Below are 27296 nucleotides of genomic sequence, written 5' to 3'. Positions count from 1 at the left end.
TTACTCGTCAGAGTCTTTCTTGCTCTCCTCGATGTAAGCGATGGATTCAGAACGCAGTCGGTTGGTGACTTCGTACGTGCGCAGGGTGACACCAAATATGTCCTCGTGATATCGATTCTCGTCCTGAAACCAGTACAGATGCAAGAGAGTTACAAAAAGAAAAGTTACAAAAAAGGCCTTTTGATAAATATACCTTTCTCAGGTTTAAAAAAAAAAAAAAGACCATTCAAAACAGGCTTTTAGCACTAGAATCAGTTCATTTTCCACTTAATGAAAGTCAAGGTCAGTTTGTTTTCTTCTACGCAGTACATGAACCATAAGATGTTTACTGACAAACCACTGTGGAAGCATGTCTATTTCAGCATGTAATTTCAGCTCATTTGCGATGATGACAAAGCAGAAAAACAATGAGGCTATGGCTTTGGGTCAGTTCTGGCCTTGGTTTCTCCCTCTCTCCCTCTCTCTCTTGCTCACCCTCAGTCTGCTGATGTAAAAGCCAGCGTCCTCCAGGGACATGTTGCCCTGGAGTTTGACAATCTGTTGGATGGTCTTGAGGACATCTCCGGCCATGGTCACGTCTCCACACACGTAGATGTGACCTCCTTCCTCCTTCAGGCACTTGTACACCTTCTCCGACAGCTGCTCACGGAGCACGTCCTGGACATATTTCTGAGTGGTTGGGGGGGGGGGGGGGGGGGGGGGGGGGTGCAGAGAGGGGGAGGGGGAGCAAAAAACATGCGTGAAAAAGTGACAGAAAAAAGAAAAAGAGAAAAGGTTGGAAAGTGAGAGAGAAAGAAAGAAAGAAAAAGAAACAAAGAAAGAGAGAAACAGTGGAACAGAGGCGGACATAGGATAGGGAGGAAGAGAGAAAGAGAGGAGAAAAAGAGAGAGAGAGAGAGGGGGGAGGAGAGAGAGAGAGAGATAGAAGAGAGAAACAGAATGGAAAACAGATGGCACAGCTATAAAAAATCGCAGTGGGCTATTCAGACAGTGTGACAGAATAATATTCCTAACTGTTTTAAAGAGACATACAGTGCGAATTAAAGACATTTATCAACATGAAACCAGAAGAAAAAAACCTCAACGTTGGACGCTTACCTTTGGTTTGCCAGGCTCTCTGGAGTATGCCGCATACAGCTCTGTAAACACCTCTTTGTTTTTGGCCTGAATCGTCTCCTCTTTGTAAATATGGTCAATCTGCGATTGCCGACACCCAAAGACCAGGATCATTGGGCATGATTTGATTCCTGTTCAAAGAGAGACGAAAAAAAAAATTACATGTTATTCTGGCTTAGTGGTAAGAGCAGTATAAACTTTATTTATCTCCACTACTCGAGATGAGAACAAACCTTTGTTTTCATAATCAAATTGCCTCTGCTGCCAGAAGCTTCTGAAGGGAGCGATTCCAGTTCCCGGCCCCACCAGGATACACGGGACTTTGTGGTCTTTTGGCAGGTGAAAGCTTGGGGCTCTACAAAAATGAACAAGCCAACACTTACAGAGGCATTTAAAAAAAAATGTAGTAAGAATCACAAAGACTTAATATCCTTACATAAACAACTCCAACTGTCTTTCTTAATCTGAATCTAAACCGAGAGATAGCACATTAGGGTTGTTTGAAATAAACATATGAAATAAACTCCAACTCCAATAGGGTCCCAGTCCTGTTCACACTTGATCAGCTTACCCGCAGAAAAATTGCATTGTTACAAGTCACCTTGAGAGAAGGCACAGGAGGAGTTCTATGAAACTTTCAGTTGTGTACGTGCTGTCCTGATCTGGCTCAGTCTGGGACAACATACACCATTTAAGATTTCACTGAACACCTGCAAATTTGCTGGGCGTACAACAAAGTAATTTTTTTTTTTACCCTCGGACGAAACACGGGACCATGTCATCTGCCTCGATGCTGTTAAGCCAAGAGGAGCAAACCCCATGATGCACTGGGCCTTCCCCATCTGCCGAGAGAGAGAAAGAGACAATTACACATTCGTTCTTCCCGAAAACCTCCGTGGGGAAGGAACAGATAAACCATGAGCGATCCCTTTCTACCTGCCACCTCTGGAGAAGAGATAAAACGACAGGTGATTAGGACAGTGACTGCCTTAAGGATATTCATCTCTGATGGAATGAAATTGCTATAATTTAAGTGCCAATTATAGGATTACGCACCTCATTTCATGTTTACAATGCATTTCATAGACAACCAGAGACTGAATGAAAGAGATCATTATCACAGCGATTTCGCGAGCGTGTTAACGATGAATCCCAGCCAACACGGAATTATTATGAAGTCTGAGAAGGGGGGAAAAAATGAGGGGGCGCAAGTGACTATGCATAGGTAGTAATTACACACCCACACCAATACACTCCCCAACACTGTCTCATTGATAACCGTAGAGAGACTGATACTTAAACGCTAATCCTTATACAAAAGGTCAAAATCAGTTTGTGACTTCTGGGCAAAAAAAAAAAGTTTAGAGCAAATTATTGCTGACAGTTTTAGTGTGAAAGAGACTAAATGGTAAGATGAAAGGAAATGTTCTAGCTGCTAATTTTGATGTGCTGTTTTGGTACTTTAACCTTTTTTTTTCTTTTTTTTTTTAAAAAGAGGGTCCTATCAGCCTCTTTTTTTTTTTTTTTACCGTGCCATTTTCACAAAAAGCAACTTTGGAACTTTGTTAGCTGAGGTGTACTGCTGTAAGAGGTGGAAAGTCTGACGGAGTTCGAACTCTTAAGAAGCTTACTCGATAGCTTAAATTAGCGAATCCAACTTTTTGGTTCAAGAGTCTGCATTAAGTTTACTCAGAAAAAACTTGTCAAGACAGTTGCCTTTACATTTTAAAGTTGACAGTTTTCTTTTGCTTCTTTTTTTTTTCAGTATGGTCTTCAAAATGCTTGAGAAAGGCTTGAAAAAGACAAACACGGATGCCTACGGGCAGAGACTATTTTTGGGACTATTGCATGACTACTGTCTGTAATATTGCTGAGGTCTGTGAGTACCAAAACCGCTGGAGCAAAAGCACATTCTAAGATTCTTAGTGCAGTAACCACTGCACTGGGATCTAAAGCTCCCCCGGATTCCGATTGGCAGGGAACATTCTAATGGCTTTCACGAAGGTTCCAAAGCCTCCTCTATGACATCACCACCACTCTCCTTCCCAAGCTTCGTCCTTACCTCGGGTTCGGTAAGAGACCACGGCAACAGTTAGGTGGATTTCTCCAGGGTAGACGTCCGGTGAGGAACTTATGGAGTAGTAGCGAGGTTGGAGCAGTGGCAGCTGGGTCAGGAGCAGAGTGGAGGGAACCTGAAGGGAGGGGAACTCCTCTAACACCTCCACCATGGTGGGGTTGTTGTACCACTTCCACTCTTCATACTCCTGCAAACCCTAGAGAGATGGGATGGGAGATCACTTTAGATCCTGGTCAACTTAATGTACGTGTTCTTGAGGAAAGCCAACAAGGGGCCATTCAAAGGAGGATTTCGTATGTGCTTATAAAACCAATGATGTCATCAGTGATTGGTCAAGATACTTTTCCATGAACCCATTACAGGTCTCTTGTATATGGTTTAAGAATGAATAGTACTGGTTTTGTGAAAGGGTTTTGGCAAAGCCAAGCTCCTCTAAATGGAGGGACTTTCACACAGAGACAGTTTACATAGTCATCTGACTCTTGAACTTTTAAGTCCTTGTCCAGTCACCAATGCAATGTCACCCACAAAAACCTCTCCCGACTCACTAACAAGTCTCCTACACAGTCCTGAAGTTTATCACTCCCACACCAAGCAAATTTCACCAAACACACAGAGAAGGTCACAGTCAGTTAATTTCAGAAAACAAAATGGCAACAAAAGAAAACAACAACCTCGAGGGAACACGCAGGCATTCAGACCCCGAAGGATCATTTGCTTTCAGCTAAAGGAACCACAAGAATAGAGACTACTGCTCTCATTCCTGTCCCTTGTTCTGAAAAGGTTCAGTCATATGGGGTGACTCACGGCCTGGCTCACATTTTTAGCAACAACAACAAAAAAAGCTGATTTTATACAGAGGTGCAGTTAGGGAAATATTAGTGTGGGTTAGAGAAAAATAAAATCGGAGACAATGAGGCGCTTAGCATGGAAGCTCACCCGATATCCGCTGTGCCTGTAATTGCTTATCAAACAGAAAAAATTACTGCAAATTTTCCAAAACAAATCCCTAACTGTACACGGATGTCAGAGCAACGTACAGCAAGTTGGACGGCATCTCTCACTTGGGTAAAGACTGCAGTTATAAAACAAATCATTTTTTGGAGATGTGGCTCGGAGTGAATGATAATTTCAGCATGCACATCAGTGCGTATGCCTTTGGTGGGTGGCGGAGCACCGACTTTCATATTTGTGAATTTGTATTTGTATTTTTCTCTGTGTGTGTGTGTGTGTGTGTGTGTGCGCGCATGCGTGTGTGTGTGTGTGTGTGTGCATGAACACATGTGGGTGCATGTGCAGGTGTTTGTATGGGCACAGTTATATATGCATATGCTCACGTGTGTGTGTGTGTGTGTGTGTGTATGTGTGTGAATGCATGTATTTGCATGCTCACATGCATTTGTGCATGTCTGAATCAGAAGCAGCAATAGACCTTTACATCTGTCAATCACTGTCCATGTTATTAATTTTCCACACATATTTATTTGTGAGAGAGAGAGAGAGAACATTCAAAATCATCTTACTTTACTGAGGACCTCCAGTTTCTTCCTTTGCTTCTCACTGGTGGCCAGTGGGGCAAACTGCTGGAGTAGAAGGGGACTGGGTGGAGTGGTGATGTCCAAAAAGTATTTGAAGGCCTGGTAGATGGTACATGGGGGAATACGACTTTCATCTGTCCAATTACTGATGACACCTACAAACAGAAACCAGGAATAAAGGCAGTGTCCTAGAGTTTCTAAAACTGCTCAATGTTCCACATTACACACCTCACATCTGGTTGCTGAAGTATATAATTATAAACTAAGAGCAACTCAGAAAATCTGAGGCAACTAACTGCCTAAACAACTTTACATAACTAACACTTTCAAGTAAGAATCCTTTTAAAGGTATACTCAATTTACACCAATGAGTTAGACCCTAGAGTTAGTCATATAACTTGTAACTTAGCTAATAACTCAAACTGAGGTTTACAGTGGCAGTACTTCAGCTGTTATCTCAGAGCTGTTATGTTTACTGCTGTCTCGCATGCCCACACATACCTATATTTCCTCAGTTTCCATATATCCCCATACATTCTCAACTATTCCCACACAATCCCACACATTCCTATACAATCCCATGCATTCCCACACATCGCTATACAATCCCACGTATGCCCACACATTCCTATGTATTCCCATTTATTCCAATACATTCCCTTGTAGTACCATGTAATCCCATACATTCCTGTACATCGCTGTGAATGCCCATACATTCCCGCATAATCTCATGTACTCCTATACGTTCCCGTGCACTCCAGTGTTTAACCATGCATATCTCTATGTTCCTATGCATTCCTATAAATTCCACTGTATTATCATATTCTTACTGATATACTCTTTTTTGCCAATGTATTCAAGGCATGAAGTCACTATACAGTATCGCATAAATAAACAGTTAACATGGTATCAGGCAGATTTGAGAATTCCAAATGCTGCAGTCTTACAACACTTTCTGAGTGTGTGTGTGTGTATTTAATTACCCAGTGCTGTGTTTCTCTCTTCGAGAAACTCGACTTTGATGATTTGATTGACAGGCGGGGCATCCTCCAGCTTCTCAATGAGTGCATTGACCAGGTCTTCGTGGTTGCCAGGGAAAACACCCAGATGGTCCCCAGGCTGATAGCGCAAGCTGTCGTGGCCGTTGGTGTGGAGTCGGACTAATATGGTCGAACGACTACGGGACGGCAACGAGGAAACAGATGAAATTAGCACAGACGGAGATAGGGATTGAGACATTTAGATCAAGGGTCGGAAAAATAAAAAAACACTCTTGGAAAACTGGCAGATCTTTACGTATGTGAGTCAAGCTCCTATCCTTGTGCTGGCAATATTTGTTGAATGCATATAGGGCTGGAAGTAATCAGGTTTTTTTTTATTCTTTAGAACTTCAATTTATTAATTAGTTTATGAATTAATCATCATCCTCTTGACTTTCATGATTTTTTTTTCAGTTGCTTTTTTCTGCTTAATGACATTGCCTGCCAACGCATTAGATTCACCTCACACTATTAATGGATGTGATTATCTTGTGAGTGTAAAAGATGAGAAATTGAAGTGTTTAAAACCTACTTGGATTTGGGACTTTGTAGGTTTTGTCTCTGTAAGAGTTTGGCTCCATAAACTTTCTTCTTGTGAATGTTATAGAGTGCTGTCAAACAAAAGCAAATGAAAGCATCCATAAATAATCCTTCTAAGCTCAATTTCATTCCATTTGTTTATTTAAGAAAACATAAAATGATGGTACAGATGTCAGATCCCTATTCTGAATTGCACCATAAGCACAATGTTAGATGACCTTGGATCACATGACAAACTGAGCCAACCTTGTGTAAGCGTTGGTGCCTCAGCTGTGTAGGTTAGACGGAATTTGCTCTTCTTCCAGCTGCGGTCGTTACTGATCAAAGAGTCGTTCGCTTTCTCGATGTTGACATCGTCGCCAACACAGAAAACATCACATGCGGCCTTTGGGATAAAAAAGACACATAAATGATGTTTTTCGTTTTCACCAAGCAGTAACTATACTAAAAATGTTCTTCGACCATGCATTTCATTGAACAAATAAGCAGGAAAGATGGTTCAAATCCCCTCCCAGAAAGAGAGAGAGAGAGAGAGAGAAAAAAAAAGTCCGTTACCTTGAAAACCTTCTTGGCCCAGGTTCTGAAGGACTCCTCTTGGCCGCAAAGCTCATCGCCCTCGCCCATGCGTAGGATGCGTTCCCCTCCGAGCTCCTCAAACAGCGTGTCCACAGCGTGGGCAAAAGCGCAGAAGTGTGGGTAGGCCCTGGAGCCCAGGCCAAACACCGAGAACCTGGCCAATGAGGCGAGAGAACCAATGTGTTTCTGCAGTCAGCTGTCACATGGGCAAGCTTTTAGACCGTTCTTTTTTCCTACAGTTAGTTCGTTTATTTAGTTTTAGTTAGCAATGGTATCTGTAATATCTATAATGGCTAAACACAGAGGTCTTGGCCAACAAGGTGAGAGAAACAATGTGTTTCTGCAGTCAACCATCACGCTTGTAGACATTTCTTTTCTTTTTTCTTTTAATTGGCTAGTTTATTTAGTTTTACTTAGTGGTAATACCGATTACAATACCCAAAGGTTTAATCCAATAAGTGAGTTTGATTCAAGTGGCCCATACACACAGAGGTAACTCAATTTCGTGATGCATGGATCAACTGTAGAGTTTGTACCACGTTCTCTGGGGCCAAAGGCAGAGAACGTGGAAAAATAAAACAAACAATATGCGGAGGAGATCTGGGCATTTTACCTAACGTTAGCAAGGGGTCCTGTGCTCTCAAAGTTGGCTTTAGACTCAGGTTCGTCGCTGGAGGACTTGCGGGTGTCAGAGTAGGAGGAGACGCTGTTGAAGCGTACCTTATAGCTCCTGAGGGGAAGAGGAGGCAATACAGCACAAGCAGAGAGAATATTTTAACAGCACTGTGTGTGTGTGTGTGTGTGTGTGAGTGGGCGAGCATGTGAGTGTTTGCCAATGGCCCTGGCTCTGTGGACCTCATTGGCATCTTGGGCAGATGCATCGAGTCTTCACAAACGTTTGTGAATGTTCCCTAAGACTCACTTTCTGTCCTCCGTGTTGGACGTCGGGTGTCTCATTTCCATCAGAGCTGCACCAAATTTCTGCACAGAGCAAAAAAAAAAAGGACAATCCCTCATCCATCCTACAGGAAGTTCAGTCTTTACACTCACAAAAAATGGCTTTTATTCTGTCGGGAGGAGGCGAAACATGGAAAACAGCGATGTGGGCGACGTACCTCGCCGTTTTCGGGTGGGTCTCCATTTCCGAATGTGCTGGTGACCACCAGAACCAAAGTCTCATGCTCCAAATCCACCATGTCATATTCGTCCATTGACATAACCTTGAGGACGATAAAAAAAAACATACTGCTTTAAGAGCTCCAACACAACACACACATATGGACATACTGCCCCTAGAAAGACTTCATCATGTATCATTTTAAATATGAAAGTTCCTGCTGTTTGGTTTCATAAGAAGGAGGAAGAAGTGGTGGAAATGAATTTATTTACATGTCTACTGTCAGATGTATGGAGGCACATCCACGAAATTCATGTGACAATTTGCCCTCTTACATTTAGAGGGCAAAGTCCTGAACTCTAGTGTAAAAAAAAAGACAAAACAAGACAAAAAAACCCCTATACAACTGACGTGAAGACAAAATACAACCTTACATTTTCTGAGGTTATTAATATGGTTGATCTGGAACACCCTGTACTAATATGTTTTATTCTTCTTAAGTCATGCATAATCATTATAAACCATTGCTTGAATCAGTCAACAGCAGATTGAAAATAAAAAATAAATCCCTGAATATTGCTTTCATATCTGTGCATTCCACTGAAGGTTCTTCAGGAAAAGGATTTGTCGATTTGTCGTCTGACTCATTCGGAGACGCGATATCACGTCTGAGTGTGTGTTTCACGCCATCAGAACACAGTCCTCAATAAGGGCAAGTGGGGGTGGGGGGGGCTTGGGGGTTATTTGTTACAAACACTATGTTCTGACTTTAACGAGGCGGTAATACTCTCTAACGCAATTAACGCAGCCAGGCATCCGACTCAAGCGCGTAGCTCCAGGGCTTCGCATCGCAACCCATGCGCATCCTTGTCGTGGAAGGTATCTGTATCTTTGTCGCTTAATGACAACAAGACCCTGTTTGCTTGATTGATTACATTACATACTCCTCCAAAAAAAAAAAAAGGGACGAAACAGAACATACGCTGTCCTACAGCAAAGCACTTGATTAAGTGCACCTCTTTTAATTTTTTTTTTTTTTTTTCTGAATCACATTCCACACCTGGGGGGGAATTTGACAACCTGATCATGTGACGCGTGGCTGAACAGATTCACTACCGCCCTCTGGCATTTTAGTTTATCAGCAAAAAAATAAATAAATAAATAAATAAATAAGACTCTAAAGATGTGTTTAGGTAGTCTTAGTGCTTAGTGCAGTCTTAGTGCTGCTGTATGTCTCCAGTCTTGTGTGCAAAATGTTTTAGCATGCTCCAGATGCTTCAGCAGATAAGCACAAGTGTAAGATATTAAATAAATATTTGGTGATATAAGTACTTGTAGAACTTGCATAACTATTACAGTTATGATTCATTATTCACATGCCTTCAGACAGTTATTCATAGTAATTTATGAACTCATCTAAGGTAAAGGATCAGTCAGAAACTAATTAGGTCTTATAACAATGTTATACAATGCAATTACAGACTTTATGACACAGTAATAAAAGTAATTCTCATACAATCAAGGGTAACGTCCGGCGACGTGAGCACCGTAAAGTAAAACGTTCATGAAAATATACACGACATTGTCAAACATATGCGGTAATATGACATTTTCTGTTACCTTGGCATCAAAGGCATGCTTGAAAATCTCACACAGAGTTTTTGCATAGTCCTGCGATTTTCCCGTCTCCGTGGCGTACAGAATAGTGGCTTTAACTCTTTTGGCCATGGCCTGGCCCATCAGTTTGGCAGAGAACTTCACGGCCCTGCAGGTACGTACACAACAAACGGTCAGATTTGAATACGTTGAATTAAAAACTTAGACTGACTTGCAAAGCCCACGCCCTGATCCTGCGAAGCCTAGAGACCGTTAAGCATAAACACTGTTCACTATTACCAATCCACAAACAAGTGACAAACTGTCAACCAGTACCATTGAGTTATGAGGTATGTTTTTCCTAATTCAGTGTATCTCTCTGCTTTAGTGAGGACACAGCCTCCTAGAGTGGGAATCATCACTCCAGTGATCGCCTCTCTCTGTAAACACCTTCCATCCTCAACAATGTAGGTATTCAACAATCAGTCCTGCATTTTTCACTCTAGGAGCTGCCGACAACGCGTCCTGTGTAGACGGCAGCTGTAATCACCATTACCTGGACTGTTGCATCTTTCAGGCAATTACAATAATAACTCAGAGAGAATGAGTGCGAGAGAGAGAGAGAGAGAGTGAGAGGGCAGAAAAGTAAAAACAACCATCAGCTTCCAACCAAGTTCTGATTACCCCCTTAAGAGCGATTGAGTGAATTATAGCATCGAGTGCATTGACTCCTGTTCCGGCCCTTTCTGCCTTACCTCCGTTTATTATCATCACTCCATCAGAACGGGGTGAGGGGTGTGTGGGGGGTGGGGGGGTGAAGAAAAGAGACTTAAACATGGATAAACGTGGGGGTGGAAAGAGCAATCCCTGCCACGTACCCGCAATTACAAATCAGATGTTCGTGAAACAACAGAAATATGGTCTTAAGCGGAAATAAAAACGAAAAGAAAAGAAAAAAAGAAAAGAAAAGAAATTATGCTCAGGAATAGAAACCGCACATTAGTCTGATCTGATCAGCTGTACCGCTTCACTCTTCGTAACCCTAAAAGATGAGGTCATAGCAAACAAAGCCGGGATTTTTCCGCGCCCACACACGCGCGTGCACTCACTTGGCTAGCTTCTTGAATCCGATCGCTCGCTTCTTCGTGGGCGTCCCGTTCACTCCTTTCCACACGTGGGTGTTCCACGGATCGGGCTGGCGCGACAGAAATGCATTTTAGGAAAACTCTGATTTATTTTCCACGCATCTCGTTCAAGCCTACATTTACATCAAAGCCACTTTGAAGTATTTCAGAATCATGAACTGTTGGTAAGAAAAGCTAGCAATATAACAACAAGAAAGGGCGTTCTCTGAAACAGGGATAGAGCTGGAAAGGCAACACGACAGAGAAATCACTTATTTAAAAGCTGGTTGAATGGTAAAAACTGAGCACTCCATTCATTACCTGGTACTCAAAAGATGGTGTCAGGCGGTAATTGAGCATCTCCTGATGGAAAACTGGAGTGATGCTTCCGGACATTGGGGGCACAATCCAAACCCAGTCCCCCGGACACCCTCCCCGAACCCTATATTCATTTTCCATATGTTTCATAAAGGATTCAGTGGCCGAATGGTGGTCCACTATGGTCACCTTGGACATCTGAGAAATGAAATAAGAGAACGGAGAACTATTCTTAAAATCAACCCTCGAAAGGACTCTTTAAAGTTCTGAAATAAAGGTGGAAGATATACTAAAGATGGTGAGATATTAATGTACCCTGTGAGCTGTTTTTTAAAGTTATGCAGTTACTGGACATCATGAAACAAAAGGTTTTACATTTATATGTATTTAATATGAGGTTGGTGGTTTGAAATGCACACATATATGTGTGTAAATGTATATACATATATAGCAGACACCAAATAGGGAAAAATCTATAAGAATGCCAAATAGCGCTGGGGATTTCTGTTACCTTACCTGGAAACTGTGCAGAACAGCAATATTAATCTCCACCAGTGCCTGATCCTTCCATAGGGAGGAAGTCTTCCTTGTGTCCAATCCCATCATGTTGGCTACTTCCTGTCAGCGCAAGAAAACAACAATGAAAAAAAAAAGGATGAAATTAAAAGACATGTCAAAACATGAGAACTGGTTTTCATTCTTCCTAAATTCTGACCTTTCATGCTTCAGATACTAGATATTTTTAGCAAATCGTCAACTGCAGACTCACAACTGCGTCATTCTAAGTAATATGACATTAAACGAAAATCAGAGACATGAAAACACTCCAGCTCAGACTTTCAATAACTAATTTCACAATATGTACTCTGTCTGTCATTGTCACACATAAATACATCACCACAGAGAACAACACTCAGTCTTCAAAGAATATATAAGAAAAAAACAAAACAAAAATAAACAATAAAAAAACAAAACAAAAAAAAAACAACCCCTCATATGAATTCATAGCAGCACGGTCCTCCACATAATAGCTATGGTAATGAAATCTCTGAGGAAGAGGAATGTGATGTGTCATCATTAGATTACCATTTTACAATGTGCCGCACATTAGATCTACTCATCTCTTAATATCCCCATAAAGCACGCAAACACGAAAAGCCCAGTGTACTTAATCAGCACTAATGGGGAGAACGGTAAATAGGAACTATATGTACATGTGTGGGTCTGTGTGTGAGTGTGCGACTGCAGTAATGCCGCAAGTAATGATTTCACTCCTGTGTGGGTGGAAATATTACATGTGAAATTGAGCATTATGTTCTGTAAAGATGATACATGCAACATAATACAAGCTCATTATTTTACCTTGAGTCAAAATATTTGGCACGTACATGAGTTGGTGCCTTTCCCGCTTATAGCTCATTTGAATACTATGATTACAAAGATTTGAACACTGGGATTAAACGTCACAATCGAATATGTTAACGGTGTAAATGTGCAACTGACAAACCTTATACAGCAGGAAATATAACATACCTGAATCCTAACTGATGCTTTTAAAAGTAATCTATAGAATACTACTTCGATGTATGAACATTATTATCAAACGTTATTAAAGCATAATATGTAAAAATGGGTCGATGCATGAAAAACATATTTGATTTTAAAAGGATCATCTAACGTACCTCAAGTATGTTGTATCTCGAGCTGTCACAGAAGTCTCTGACGCCAATCTCCGTGCCCATGTACCAGCCGCTGAAGGGGCAGGCAGTGAACTCCAGGCCCCCGATCTCTAGCAGCATGCTGGACACGGCAGGCAGGCCATACCATCTCAGATCCAGGTCTTTAAACCACTCAAACCTGCAGTGATACAGATGCAGAGCAATGACAGGTGACCGTGTACTGAGGATGCCTGATGGGTGAGGTTATAAGAGGTCAGTATGTGTGTTTGCAGCTGTGCCAGGTGTGCATGAGGTGTACATTAGAGAAAGGCTGAGGAGAAATACAATTGCATGCATTCTTCTCAAGTGAACGTATTTAAAAAAAAAAAAAAAACTATTTGAAATAAAGGTTATTTTACTATTTCTAAATACAGAGCAGCAAAAATTGTTCACAGCGGACTGAGAAAACAATTTCGCTCATAACACGCAAGCTCGAATCAACAAGTTGGCTTCGTTTTCTCATCAAAAAAAAAAAACTCCCTCTTCTCCCCAAAAAAAAGCAAAACGCAGAAAGGCTTTGCCAAAACCATCATTATCGCCACACAGCACAAACACCTGCAAAAGTCTCAGGTGTTTCATTAAGTGGCCAATTTCCTGTCTGGCCGCTATGGCTAAGTTCCTGAGTGTCCCTTTGGATCGACGATTCTTGTTTTATCCGTCTCTGATACCCAGATCTCCACATTTCGCGGAGAAATGATCGTTGTTGACGGAGTGCACCAGTCTGGCATCAGACCTAAGGCCAGCTTGAAAAACCAAATTCGGGGAAGTGTTCCAGCTTTTTCGGACTTGGCCGACGTCCCTGCTCACTGAGGAAGAAGCTTCACTCTGTGTGTGTCTACGCCTCTTCTGAATGCCTCGGTAAAAGAACACAAGCCCCGGCTACATTTTTTAAAGCCCCATAAGAGCGACAAATGCTTTGTATTCGATTAGGCTGCACGGTTGCACATGCTTGTAGACTTGAGCTGAAGGATTTTCAAAGGCATGATTTGTCAGGTTTCCAACTGCTCAGGTTCAGTTAATGATATATTCCCAGTGATGTCTTCCAAAGCAGAGAAATTATGAGTCAAGCTCTGCAACTCGGTCCAAAATCTGTTCTATAAATTATATACATTCTGTTAATTCTGTTTTTGTTTATGTTTGTTTTCATACGTTCGACATGTACACATGTTTAAAAGCTATCTGGGTGCGTCTGATGGATTGCCAAAGCCTTGCAGAAATATGATTGGGCCTACTCCTCAGTTGCCACGATTTAGTTTCTGAAAACAAAGTGGCCGGGAAGCCACGAGAACTCAGCATGCCCATCCCTGAAAGATCTGCAATGTTCTGAGAAACTTCAGTCTTTGCGTCTGTGTACGTACATACCTATGTGTCGGCATGTTGTATCGTACCAGTAAGCTTCTTACTTACTTGGGATGTGTGATCTGCACTTGCAAAATGAGATCATCGGGAATCTCAAAAAGCTCTGGATCGTTCCCATTGGCTTGAAGCAGGAGGGGCAGCACGTCAAACCGCCCTTTAGGAGCCTTCCAGCCCTGCTGTATGCAAATCTAGAGAGAGATGAATGACACTATGAGTTTTGTGGAACTGGGGCTTCATACGTTTCCATTAGTGCTTCCCAAACAGTTCCTTTGAGAGTAATATCAAAAAGCTAACCCTTGCTGTTTCTGCTCAGAATTAGCTCAATGATTATTTGATGCCAAATAAAAAATGTTCTAGAATTTTTTTTTTTTTTTTTTCAAATCTCAAGTGTTCTATTTCAAATCGTGAAGGCCTATTGAACAGCACATTTCCAATGTAGCCCCCAAGCTAACACTCCTCATTAAACTAATGAGGACATGCTGAATGGATGGCAAGCTGTATGAGGTATGTTAGTGATGGTTTAGCACAGAGAATCTCTGTCCAGTGACCCCCGTGGATAAATTTAAAAAAAAAAGAAAAAGCAGGGTTGTAGAACATGAACAGAACAAACATGCTTAAAGACAGGTTTTTCTTGAGTCATGGAGCAGGAAGCACCGCAGATTAGACACCATCATGGGCCGGGAGAGTCCACAACTTACCTCTGTCAGCTCCACCGATGCCGGATCTCCCAGGATAGTTCCGTCTGGCTGTTTGTAACCAGCATATCGGATGAGCTGGCTGTTCCACACCCGGAAGTCATGTTTCCCATCTGTCCTCTGGGGGAATATCGTGATGGCGGACCTAGGAACGGGCCAGGACCTCCGTGTAAGTTCTTTCCATTTTGAAATCCACTTTGACCCGTGGATCAAACCCATTCATGTGTGGTTGGATTTAACTCCTCAGCGTGATGCTCTGACTTGTCTAGATCTCAGCAGATGAACTGTCTCTAACCATGAAGCCACAACGGGGCACAAAGAGGTCAAATCCGCTAATCCATACTCTCCCTATTGGCAGACATCTGGCACACATCTAGGCCAGCAGACTATCAGTGCTTTGCTGACTCTGAGACACACTGGTGAGAGATGTGTTTGTTTTTTGTTTTTTTCCTTGTTAGTTCCCTGTGGTGTCTTCAGGGAGCATTATCGCTGTGACTGTCTGGAGTCTTAGGTGAGACTAATAAAACGCACTGTCTCCATCTCGCTCTCTCTCTCTCTCTCTCTCTCTCTCTCTCACTCCTCTCATTTCTCTCTCTCTCTCTCTCTATCTAAATGAGCCCTCTAATCACACAGTCAGACTGACATTAATTAAACACAACCCAGAGACTACATGTCATGTGTGATTAGCTTCGAGAAGGGAGTCTTGCTCGGCTAGACTGCGATGGATGCCTCAGAAAGGCTACGGAGCGGGGTGGCAGGAGACCCGGAGTGCGGATGGGGACATGGGCGGGTGACGGTGACAGCAAGAGAATATGTCAAAAAGAAAAAAGAAAAAGAGAGAGAGAGAGAGAGAGAGAACAGAGGGAGAGAAAGATAGAGAGAGTGGGGGAGGAGGCGAAGGAAAAGGGAAACCGAGAGACAGGAATAGAAGAGTAGAGCTGAGCACAGAAATGTGAAGGGGGTGGGAGTGGGGGTGCGGGGGGTAACAGAGGAATAGGGTGGGGGGGTCAGAAGGGAGGTAGATCAGACGCTGTTGGAGCATCTCACCTGAGGTTTCCTTTGTTGGTGGCGTATTTGATGTGGTTGCAGATGTAATTAAACATTCCGTGGGCTGTTGTGCAGTCTCGGGCATCAAACACCTTTAAGATGAGACAGAAAGTGAAAAGTTAGGGCTTCTGATGAACGTTATCAATGTAATTAGCAGGCCTGCTGATTCTGTATGGAGACAAACATGGTGGGATTGTACGTCTGTAGTCAATTAAATTAGACGCACGGCAGGAATCCGCAAGATTTAACTTACAAGTTCTAATTATACAAAAAACTCCAATCATAAAAGGGAAGAGTTGTGAGTAAGCTAGCCTGATGGCAGAAAATAGCGATATAACTGTATAACTTGTTACAAACTGCTCACTAGGGTGCCCCCTGGAGTATTTTGTCAGCATTACATGGACACCATAGCTGGCAAACCTTTCAGTTTCAGACTGTGTGGAAGAAAACAGTGTTGTAGTTCCCTCCACGTTTTACAAGTATGTAGCTAAAATGTGAGCATAATTATATGCCATTATTTGTAGAGATGGCAATTATCTGTGGTTTTTACCTGAAGTTTGGACCACTGAATTCTCCCTACGCAGCGAGCTGCATTCCTCCAGGCATGTTTGGCGCCATAGATCAGCTCTGTGTCTTTCAGCTGGTAGGTTCCAGATGATTCAATCTCCTTGGTAACCTCCTCCAGTCTGTCGACATGGGCCTTAGACCCAAATCTGCTCTCATCGAAAAACAGACAAAAAAATTTATCAGGGAAAAGCGACAACACTACTGAATTCTGCTAACATCTTTAACGCAATGCAGCAAGCACAACAAGGTTTGAGAACTTTCTAGTAAACATTTGTAGTATTTATTTAAAAAAAAAAAGATTAATAATAATTAAGGTATGAAATCTACTGTTATTGGAAAAAAGCTCTGAGATTTAGCCAGAGGTTAGTTGCCTGCCTTTTGATTGAAGTGTAGTATTGATCGATGAAATCAGTGGCCAACGGCAAAAGCTCCTCTTTGGGTCGTCCTTCACCTGGCTTTCGACTCGTCTGATTGGGTGTCATCACAGAACCAATGCACACTCGCTCGGTGCATATCGGCACCTGCAGACAAGCAGCACCATAAACCGTATTTTTTAAAAAAATTTTTATTAGAAATACCGAATAACTTTTTTCGGTGTCTGGAATAAAACTGTTTTTAAAGTCAGCTTCTTACTCTGTAAATGATTTGAGTTGTGTCTTCTGGAAAATGTAAGCACACATAGGAAAGTGTAATGGGAAGGAATTCATTTTTTTGGATTAACATTCAATTGGCAAAAACATTTAATTTGGCTCCTCAAAACTATTAGTGTTAGTCTAGTGGTGTTGGGGGGGGGGGGGGGGGGGTCTTGTTTCAGTCTTGTTTTTAAACAAACTCTTTTTAATAAAGCACCACAAAATCAGTCAGATGTGTGACAAAATAGCTCAAAATTATTCCCCATTCTCAAAAGAGCATGACCACACAGGTTATTTAAGCATAATGTGACAATAAACCATTCAACTTTGTTTCCTCTGATCAGACCATCCTTCAGGGGGAAAACCGAACTAAAAAAGACTTGATCCAAATGCACACTGCAGACATGCTATTCGCTGCCCTCTAATGTGTTTGTGGAGCTGAAGCCGTACATGGCACAAAGTAAGCCTGCTAATGAATAACTTGCCATTCCCATTGAGTTAGGAAATGGCAGGCTTCAGTCAAGCTCAAAGAGCAAACACGAGAAGGAAATCGGTCATTGCCGAGAGCGTCCTCGTACGGTTAGTGTAATAAGATTAGATTTGAAGTGCACTGTCACTTTGGGTAGCCGCTAATGCAGTCAATGGACTAGGAAAGGAAACAACTGCGCGCCAGAAGCGCAACTTTTAACGACTGACAGTCACGGGGCTGCTAAAATTGGGACTTTTTTTTTTTCTCGGTCACGGCCGTGCCACCCACTCAAATTACTGAACCGTTTTAAAATCCCATCTCTCTGACCCATGCTCTCTCCACAATTCGCTACCACAACTTCCTGACCCGGCACACTCGGGGCGGGTCGGCGAACTCACCCCTGAAGCAAGAACTATCTTAATACACGAACGATGACTGACCAGAGAAGAAGATAAGCAAGTGGCGTTAAAAATAAAACAAAGAACATCGCGTCTGAGTTCATCACATCCGCCAGCCATACAGCGCTAGGAATTCATACAGAGCAGCTGTCTTTTCTCTGAAGTGCTGCGATACGAGATCCAAAAATGCCTGTTTGTGATATATAATAAATGATAAAATCTGTAATTACGTTCATTAGAATGCAAAGCCGAGGAGTAGCCTATTGGAAGTGCTCGAAACTCTTGCCCTTTTCTCCAAGTAAAAGAACGCGAGATGAATGAAGCATGAAGTGGGTTGCAAAAGCCCGCGTCCACATGTTTTTCTCACAGCGTACGTTGCCGCTTTTTGCTCCTCTACTAAGGAACAACGGCAAAATGTGATGTACCCGCTTGCAGTGAATATAATGTTGTATATTTTTGTAGATAGCTTCTGTAAATAAATGTCTGTCCTAAAGTAGAGAAAATCTGGAGCAAATGAAAACACTAACTGAATGCCTTTGTCTTTCTATATCCTGCTAAAATATAGGTACTTTGTTCCTCTGCCTCCATACACCTTTTTATCCCTATTTAAAATTGTTGAATAGATTGGAACATGATTGACATTTCATTGATTCTATTCCAGAGGGCAAAATGCAACCATTTCAATCATTCAGTTGCGGTCTGATCATCCATAGCGCTTTTCCACTAGGACGGTGCTGGTGCTGGTGCCCGTGCCGGTGCGGAGCCAGTGCTGCCTTGGTGCCTTTTGTGAACCGGCCCGCATTTCCACAGGTTTGGGAACCGAACGCTACGTAGCGAAAGTTTGGGTAAATTCCGTGGGGAAAAAATAATGTCGGACAGATCGCATCTGCTTGCTTTTTACTTTTATGTTAGGCTTCCACACACCTCACGACTTTTGCCCAAAAACTTTTCGCTCTGGGGCGAAATTCCTGAAAATAGTAAGCGTGTCACCTAGCTCAAAAGTTTAAAAGAGTGTTCAGATGATGGTCTGCAGTGGTCTATTCGCACCAGCCAGAGCCGAGAGAGTGAGTGTTTTTTCTACCATTCTGGGTCCGACTACGTTCATGTAACATGTAAACAACAGCCCTTGTTGATGTAGACACAAATTATTGCCCATACATCTTTTAATCATATAAATATTTTCATGCTACATATAGCATATATAGCCTACATATTTAACGTTATCTTGGTCAGAGAGAACGTCACGTAACAAACACATCAAACGCTGAACTGATTGGTTCTCGCGTGGTTTTTATTTGCATAGCCTCTGACGTCAGCGGTTCCAACTTTTAGGACCAGCAATTCTGTGGTGCCGTGCCGGTGCCAGCTTTTCGGCACCGGCACCAGTATTTTGTCAGTGGAAAAGCGCGGCCCCGGTGCTCCATTAGACACCGGCACCTGCACCGCGGCAGTGGAAAAGGGATACCAGAGGTGCCTACAGGGATGAAACTAAGGCTTGGTTCATGCTGGACCTGAAAAAGAAAAAAAAAAAAGCAGGATATTTTTTCCCCCTCACATCATCCAGGATCTTACCTTGCTCGAATTCATGTGGAGAGTGTCATTATAGACTATTCCTGTCTCCCAGTTTTTAATTTTCATGAAACGGGGACATTTGGACGGACTGCCGTTCTGTAGAGTCTTAGTGGGGGACGCTCTTCCTTGGATTGGTGGCTGAAAAGAAAAAGCAAACAAGACAGGGAGGGGGGGAAGAAGACAACTGTCATTACTAAACACCTGGATGTTGGAGAAGACAGACAAATATATCGTTTGTAAACTCTGCTGAATGAGTGATGGGCATAATTGTAATTCCGCAATCTTCAGTCATTTAAGTAAACATTAAAATGACAGTATGAGAGAAGACAAAAAAATAAAGTAGAGAGAAAGAGAGAGAGAGAGAGAGAGAGAGAAGATATAATCAAGGTTATTAAAGCAGTCACGTGATCATGTCTTGATTCGGTTTTGGCTGCTTGACTGGTGTGATGTTTCTATTGACTAAAGAAGAGTTTTGCTATTCAAACTCAAGAGTGGGAACTGATACGACATGAGGAACTGGACCTCTTTGACTCCCTTTCTTCGATCAAGAGGAAATCAATGCAAATACCCCTTTCTGATTCCTTCATTTTCATCACTGCTCATTTCTGTGTGCATAGAAGCCACTCAACCTGAAAGAGGATGGAAGTGTGGCCATTGGGGATGAAATGAATGCAAACTTGAATGTCAAATTGAACCTCATTGATGTGTCTTGTCCTCACACAGAATAGCTGACGCCCTCGTTCACTCTCTCTCTCTTTTTTTTTCTTCTTTTGAATCGATTCGATTCTTCAGAGCAGAGTAAATGGATGAGCGCGATCTGTGTAGTTTGCAGAGCCATTCAACACGTGCAAAGAATATGATGATTATCTCTGAGCAATCCCAGAATGCTCGTCGCATGCACAAAAACCAGAGCCGAGGGCATTAATATCTGTCCAACACTTCCAGTAGAGAGCACAGATGTGAAAAACAGACTGAAAGAGAATGAGAGAAAGAGAGAGAGAGAGAGAGAGAGAGAGAGGCGTGGGGGGGGGTCTAAAGGTACAGCAGAAACAAGGAAAGAGAGAGAGAGAGAGAGAGAGAGAGAGAAAAGAAGGCAGAGTGTGGAGCTGAAGAATTGGTCAGAACTAAAAGTATAACAGAAAAAAATAGAGGGATAGAGAGAGAGAGAGAGAGAGAGAGAGAGAGAGAGGCCAAAAGGTAACAAACAAGTTGAAATGAAAGATAAAAAAGAAACACAAACAGTCCATTATTTGACAGCTCCAGCCCATAAATTTTATTCAGTGATGGTATGAAAGTAGGAATCAAGATGAAAGAAACTTTTTTTTTTTTTTTTTGGCATAATTACGTTTCCACAGGAACTTCAAAGGCGTTGGCATTAGCAACGCGCACGGTGCTGATCGGACTACATCTCTCCTGCCATCTCTCCCAAGAGACTGTCTTATTAAATTTTAAATTATGTGCCCTGCTGGCGAAGGCACAGGACACTCTCCCCAAATGATAAAATATTCACCTCTGAAGAGGTTCATCAGAGAACCCAGTCATCATTATCCAAAGTGTTGGGTTTTCATTATAAAGTGATCCAACCTGTCCTTTGACCTCGTCTCTCTCTCTCTGTCTCCCTCTCTCTCTCTTTCTCTCCCTCATAACTGCTGCATAGATGTTCTCCATGGCAACCAGAGGCAAAGTTGGGTTACGTAATGTGATATGCTGTAAATATAAAACTTCATAGACATGCTTTATAAGCCATTATGAGCTCTTAGTAATGCCTTACTCAGGGCAAATTCGTGTTCATGAGTAAGTGTTAAATCTGTTGACGGTTTACCAAATGAAAATACGTATGATTTTCATAAGATGACCATGAAAACAGGTTAAGACTTAAGTACATTGTTTATAAAAATATATAGATACAGATACAGATAAAGATTGTGTGGTTTAGAATCAGACAGGTAAGTTTGGTCATTTCCTGACTGAAGATTGTTCTAACTTATTGGTTAATTGGTGTCACTCCTGTTGTTCACTCCTGTTGTTCACTCCTGTTCTCTAGTCACCTACAGCTGTGCAGTCTGACCTTAGCCATCCCTTGCATGTGTCTGTTCAAATTCACCTGCACACTGCTGAGAGGGAGAGGCACGTGAAACCAAGTGAGGAAATTTTGGGTTCAGCGATTCAGCACCACTACCAGGAGAAAACCAGCGTACGGTATTGCTTTTCCGACAGTTACTATGACAACACATACATTTCTCTCAATCCCCCGACGACCACCGGATTACGTCTCTGACAACGTGTCACCGCGGAGAACATTAACTACCGAACTTGCACATCAAAAGACTCCGTGTTTTTTCCTCCCGGCGGGTTCCAGACAAAAACATAAATTACAGGGGCCCCCACTGGGTGGGAAAAGATTTCAACACAATTTCAGACACTTTCATTAGCCTTAAACGACTCTTTGTTCGACACGCTACCTTACGACGCCGGCGTAACTCTCGGATGTATTCAGGGGGGAAATAAAGGGTTAATCATTCGAGGAGTAGACTACTTTGGTGGAAAGATGGATTGCCTGTGTCCCTCCGTGTCCCCTTTGGGGCCGCAGCTGCACTCATTTATTAAGTTCTCTTGGATCGCTTTCTCATCACCCCCCCCCCCCCCCCCCCCCCATCCGGTTCCTTTCAGGGATTTTCGAACGTCACAAGTGGGTGGAACTGACAACCGCCTTGAGCTGAGTCCCCCACTGCTGCTGTCTCTATCCCAAGACTTTTTCACTCGCAAACATGTTCGCTAAATTTCATGCCCCACCACCTCTCTCGTTTTTCCTCCAGGAACAAAGGGAAACAGGTGAAAGAGTAAAGACAGAGACAGAGAGAGAGAGAGAGAGAGAGAGAAAGAGAGAACTGACACAAACTCTAGAGGCTGCACATGATTGCTCAGACAGATAGCCCAATATTCAAGGTGAAATGAAGACCAACGCGGGACATGGTTAAATGGAAACAGGAATTGGCCCAATACATCCCCTTGGCATACGGGCAGGTGCCTGCAGATGAACTATGACTAGAATGTTCTAGAAGTGTCACACATGAACAAACACCCTCAAAACTCACATGTAATGCAGCTACACAGTCCCAAAGCAAAGAGAGGTGAGCACAAATACCATCAGTTAAACTCATTATTACGACACAACGTGCAAATGGTGGGTTTGTTTTACTCTTTTAACTGTAATTTAGTGTTTTTGTGAATACAACACACTAATACAGGGTTTTACCGAGGCCAAAAAAAAAAAAAAAAAGTCACTCATTGACATATTCTTAAGCAATTAATTTTTTTGAACAGCCTAAAGCAAAGAAACAAAATTTTGAGCAAGATAAAGCTTTAATTTAAAGGTGACTGTTGGAGAATGAGGTTAAAGAAAGAGAATTTTTACCTTGTCGCTTTCAGAATATGGATTATTTAGCACTGTGGGCATTTTGTCCTTCGTCCAGAGGTCGTCAAACACTCTGTCGTTATCAGACGCCAGCTGCGGGGCCGTGCCGTTTCCCATGCCAAGGTCTCTGAAAGTCACATACGCACGCATACACACACACACACACACACACGGTTCAGATCAAGGCACAACATCTGCTACTCAACCATTCCTCATTAGATACCTGACCTCCTCCTGATCTCTCTCTCTCTCTCTTTCTCTCCCACACACACACACTCACACACACACACACACACGCGCGCATACACACACACGCACACACATACACACACTCTCACACACACACACACACACACACATACACACACTCTCACACACACACACACACACACACACACGCGCATACACACACACGCACACACGCGCAGACACACACACGCACACACACACGCGCATACACACACACGCACACACATACACACACCCTCACACACACGCGCGCATACACACGCGCGCATACACACACACGCACACTCATACACACACCCTCACACACACACACACACACACACACACACACACACGCGCATACACACACACGCACACACATACACACGCGCATACACACACACGCACACACATACACACACACACACACACACACACGCACACACATACACACACTCTCACACACACACACACACACACACACACACACCTCAAGGACTATATCTTCTCCCTCCACTTCACTCCGTTCAAATGAAGTATGGTGGAGCTCTCTTAAAATCAGTCATTAAAATGCATGAGTAGTTGGTATAAACATCGTGAAGGTCCAGTGTTTCATAATGAACCAGCAGCAGGCTTTACCCTTCCATAACTATGCTTTTCAGACGCCTCAGACCGTCTCCCGCTCGCATAAAATCAACACGGGCCATTCGTTAGACATAGTAACTGTATTCTACAGACCTAGTCATAACAAAACACTGTCATTTTAAAAGTACTGTTACAGAAACTGTTTTGAAAAAGTAAAAAAAAACAAAAAACAAACAAAAAACAAACAAAGGAATCTGACCTGCTGAGACACCTGCCTGTTAAAACAGTTTTGGCATAACTGATTTTATAATGATGTTTTTTTTTTCCCATTTACCTCGGAGTGCTCCTAAGTACGCAAAAATATACATTTCAAATACCTATTATGTATGATTACCGTGTGTCCCCTTTGAAACCGTTCTGCTACGAAGAAAGACATTAAACTGACAAAGCAGAGATCAGTTCTCAAATCCAACGAGGAACCCTTAGCTGTCTGTAAACAAACACGCGGACGCCAGCAGGCCCGACCTGACGTCAGCTGTCTATGTGTCATGTTTTTTTTCAGTAGTGACACGTTTGTCACGAGGGTGTAAAAGAGCGACCGAAAGACTGAATGAAGGAACGGGAGAGAGGAGGAAGACCGAGGATCTGGAGCGTGTGAGCTGACAGCTTACTGTAAAACACTGTGAGAGCAGTGGGTCTGAATCAAAGCATCGCAAAAAAAGCATTTTCACCCTGCCATTTGTGTGTGTGTGTGTGTGTGTGTGTTTCATGCTGTTCCACTCCAGTGATTCACTGATGGAAAAACTTCAATAAACAGAGCACAGAAGCATGTGACATGTGGTTTAGTGTCTTGGTACTTCTGCCTCCCACACAAACACATTTCTCTCTCTCTCTCTCTCTCTCTCTTTCTCTCTCTCGCTGTTTCTCTCCTTCTTTTTTCTCTCATGAGTGCGTGTGCCCAAGCCAATTGTAAATCGTTGTTGGCACCCTCCCTGTTCTGTCGTGCGTCTTGCGTTCTCTCGATGCATCAGTAAACTGAAGTGTATTAGTCGCGTCACATTCTGAGAGAGTGATTAAAAAGGCATAAATAACTACCGTGTCTTTTTTTTGTTTTTTTCTATCGCCCAATCAAAACTTACTTCAACTTACACTTCACATCCCGCTGGGAGTTGACTTTGTTCTAAAAATTATAAATCCTTCCCTTAAAATCAAGTTTTGATGGTACAAATGTCACTCGTGAGTCTTACTCCAGAACCGTATCGCTACAGAGTTCTCATTACCCTCGTGTGCATGGGACTGCGTCCTTTCTAAGCAGGTGTGTAAACAGGGATGATAAGAAGTTCTGACGGAAATAATTGTTTATGTTGTTTCTAACGTCATCACTCATTGACAAACCATTAAAGAAATTACCTCAAAACATCGGAAGTCGGCATCGAACAACTTAAATCAATGCTTTCATTTCATTTGGCCTTGCTGGGTTTTTTTAATCATCGACCGTGGTTTGGTGGCTCTTTGGAAGGGCTCCCTGTGATTGAATGCGGAGGCCAAACATCTTGATTAGGTTAGCAGACCTGTTCCTCTCTCTCAAATGTCAACTCTATTCCGGGTGATTCTGATGGAGGCGGATCCATTTACAAAGCCATTTGTGCTTGTTTGTATCCTTATCAAAAAAAGATTCTTTACCGTTTAAACTGGGCAAGCAGACCTTACTGTTCGAGTGCATGCCTGCAACCCCCCCCCCCCCCCCCCATACCCCCCCAACTTTGATTTCCAGGAAATGAATGACTCACCTGGAGGGTTTTGATGAATTGTGTATGCTGGGGGTGGTGGTTTAGTTTTTTGGGGGGCTGGGGTGTGTGTGTGTGTGTGTGTGTGTGTGGTTGGCCTCATTATTGAGGTTAATACTCCACAAATCAGATTGTTATCTGCAATGCACACTATTAGGCTAATTGAAAACATGACAGGAGTGCACAGCGACATAATGTAATCATTCTGCGGATACGTGGCAGATCTGAACATGTTTGCCCTGCTCTAAAAAGCAATTTATCCCCCTGCCTTCATTTCTCTGCATGCAGAGAATATCTATAAGCATGGAATTCAAGAATCCATACCAGGGACACAAGTATGGGTATATGACTGCTAGAGTAGTTCGTTTGGTTTGCAGATCAGGAATTTTCAACACCATTTTCTAGGTGAATTTGTTTTTTAACCAGACCTGATTTAACGGGTCAACGTATCATCGGCCCTACTGATTGGTTAAATCAAGGTTTGTAGTGGAGGAACTGAGCTCCATTAGAAACAGGTATGGAAAGATCAATAGAAAAATGTAGAGTGAGTGCTCTTCTGAGACCTAATGAACTCTGCTAAGAACTTTAATAAGCTGCTGTTTCCTGGGTCACGTTGCTTGTGAGTGGGTGAGTGAATGAGTGAGCGGGTGAGTGAGTGAGTGAGTGAGTGGGTGAATGAGTGGGTGAGTGAGTGAGTGAGTGGGTGAGTGAGTGGGTGAGTGGGTGAGTGAGTGAGTGGGTGAGTGGGTGAGTGAGTGAGTGAGTGAGTGGGTGAGTGAGTGGGTGAGTGAGTGAGTGGGTGAGTGAGTGGGTGAGTGGGTGAGTGGGTGAGTGGGTGAGTGAGTGAGTGGGTGAGTGGATGAGTGAGTGGGTGAGTGAGTGAGTGAGTGAGTGAGTGAGTGGGTGAGTGAGTGAGTGAGTGAGTGAGTGAGTGAGTGGGTGAGTGAGTGGGTGAGTGAGTGAGTGGGTGAGTGAGTGGGTGAGTGAGTGGGTGAGTGGGTGAGTGAGTGAGTGAGTGAGTGAGTGGGTGAGTGAGTGAGTGAGTGAGTGAGTGAAGGTGTTTACGCTTGGCAGATTTACTCACCTCTCCACTTGAACCTCTGCATCTCTCCTCTCAGTCATCTTCTGACCCTCTCCATTGATGTCCTTCTTGCTGTTTTTGATCAGTTTCAGGACGGGCTCGATCTCCTTCATCAGGTCGTTGTTCTCCTCTACCCCATTGAGGAGGGGGGTGCAGCTCCCATCCCTCAGGAGGTTGTCCTGGCTGATCAGAGGGATCAAGGGTTTGGAGTCTTTCCGTGGCGTCGAAGCTGAAGACAGGTTTTCGATGGCCCTCAGCTCCTTGCTTCCCTGCGTGACGGGTGAGCAGCGGTCGTAGGATTTGGACATTGGGAACAGGGGCCTGGTGACCCGGATGGTCCTGGGACGCCCGTCTCCGCTCAGCGTGGTCTCCAGGTGGGTGCTGAACCCCTCTGGACCTCGAAGAATGAGCACGGCGTGGCTTTCGGGCAACACGTTCTTCAGGGTCTCGAGGGCGCGCTCATAGCTCATGTCCACGAGCGGCTTGTTGTTGACGGCCAGGACGATGTCGCCCACCTGGACCAGACCGCACTCCTCGGCCGCCCCGCCCCGGATCAGGTCCGAGACAATGACGGGCGGCTTGCAGACGCGCTGCTTCACCAGGAAGCCCAAGCCCCCCACTTTCCTCTTGAAGAGACGTACGGAGATGATGTTCGGCTGGAGCTGGCAGACGCTAGGGCTCTCGGACTCCTGCATGGTGCC

The 27296-nt window shown here is 43.2% G+C and overlaps 1 protein-coding gene across 1 annotated transcript; it reads right to left on the bottom strand.

Annotated features, from left to right (window-relative positions):
- Nucleotides 1-27290, bottom strand: nos1 (nitric oxide synthase 1 (neuronal)). Its single transcript, XM_030791198.1, is given in 28 exon segments — nucleotides 1-123; nucleotides 475-669; nucleotides 1099-1247; nucleotides 1350-1471; nucleotides 1871-1958; nucleotides 3179-3559; nucleotides 3895-3910; nucleotides 4717-4886; nucleotides 5715-5908; nucleotides 6304-6382; nucleotides 6540-6696; nucleotides 6867-7041; nucleotides 7501-7617; nucleotides 7810-7868; nucleotides 8003-8107; nucleotides 9625-9769; nucleotides 10710-10795; nucleotides 11046-11240; nucleotides 11559-11660; nucleotides 12725-12899; nucleotides 14168-14307; nucleotides 14818-14959; nucleotides 15862-15953; nucleotides 16412-16626; nucleotides 18302-18315; nucleotides 19483-19637; nucleotides 22915-23041; nucleotides 26599-27290. Coding segments are annotated over 28 exon segments (4410 nt in total).
- Between the last annotated feature and the right edge of the window lie 6 nt (nucleotides 27291-27296).

This window comes from Chanos chanos, chromosome 14 (genome assembly GCF_902362185.1).
Source record: "Chanos chanos chromosome 14, fChaCha1.1, whole genome shotgun sequence".
Lineage (NCBI taxonomy): Eukaryota > Metazoa > Chordata > Actinopteri > Gonorynchiformes > Chanidae > Chanos > Chanos chanos.
The sequence above is the reverse complement of the archived record's forward strand: the minus strand, read 5'-3'. Positions and strand labels throughout refer to the sequence as shown.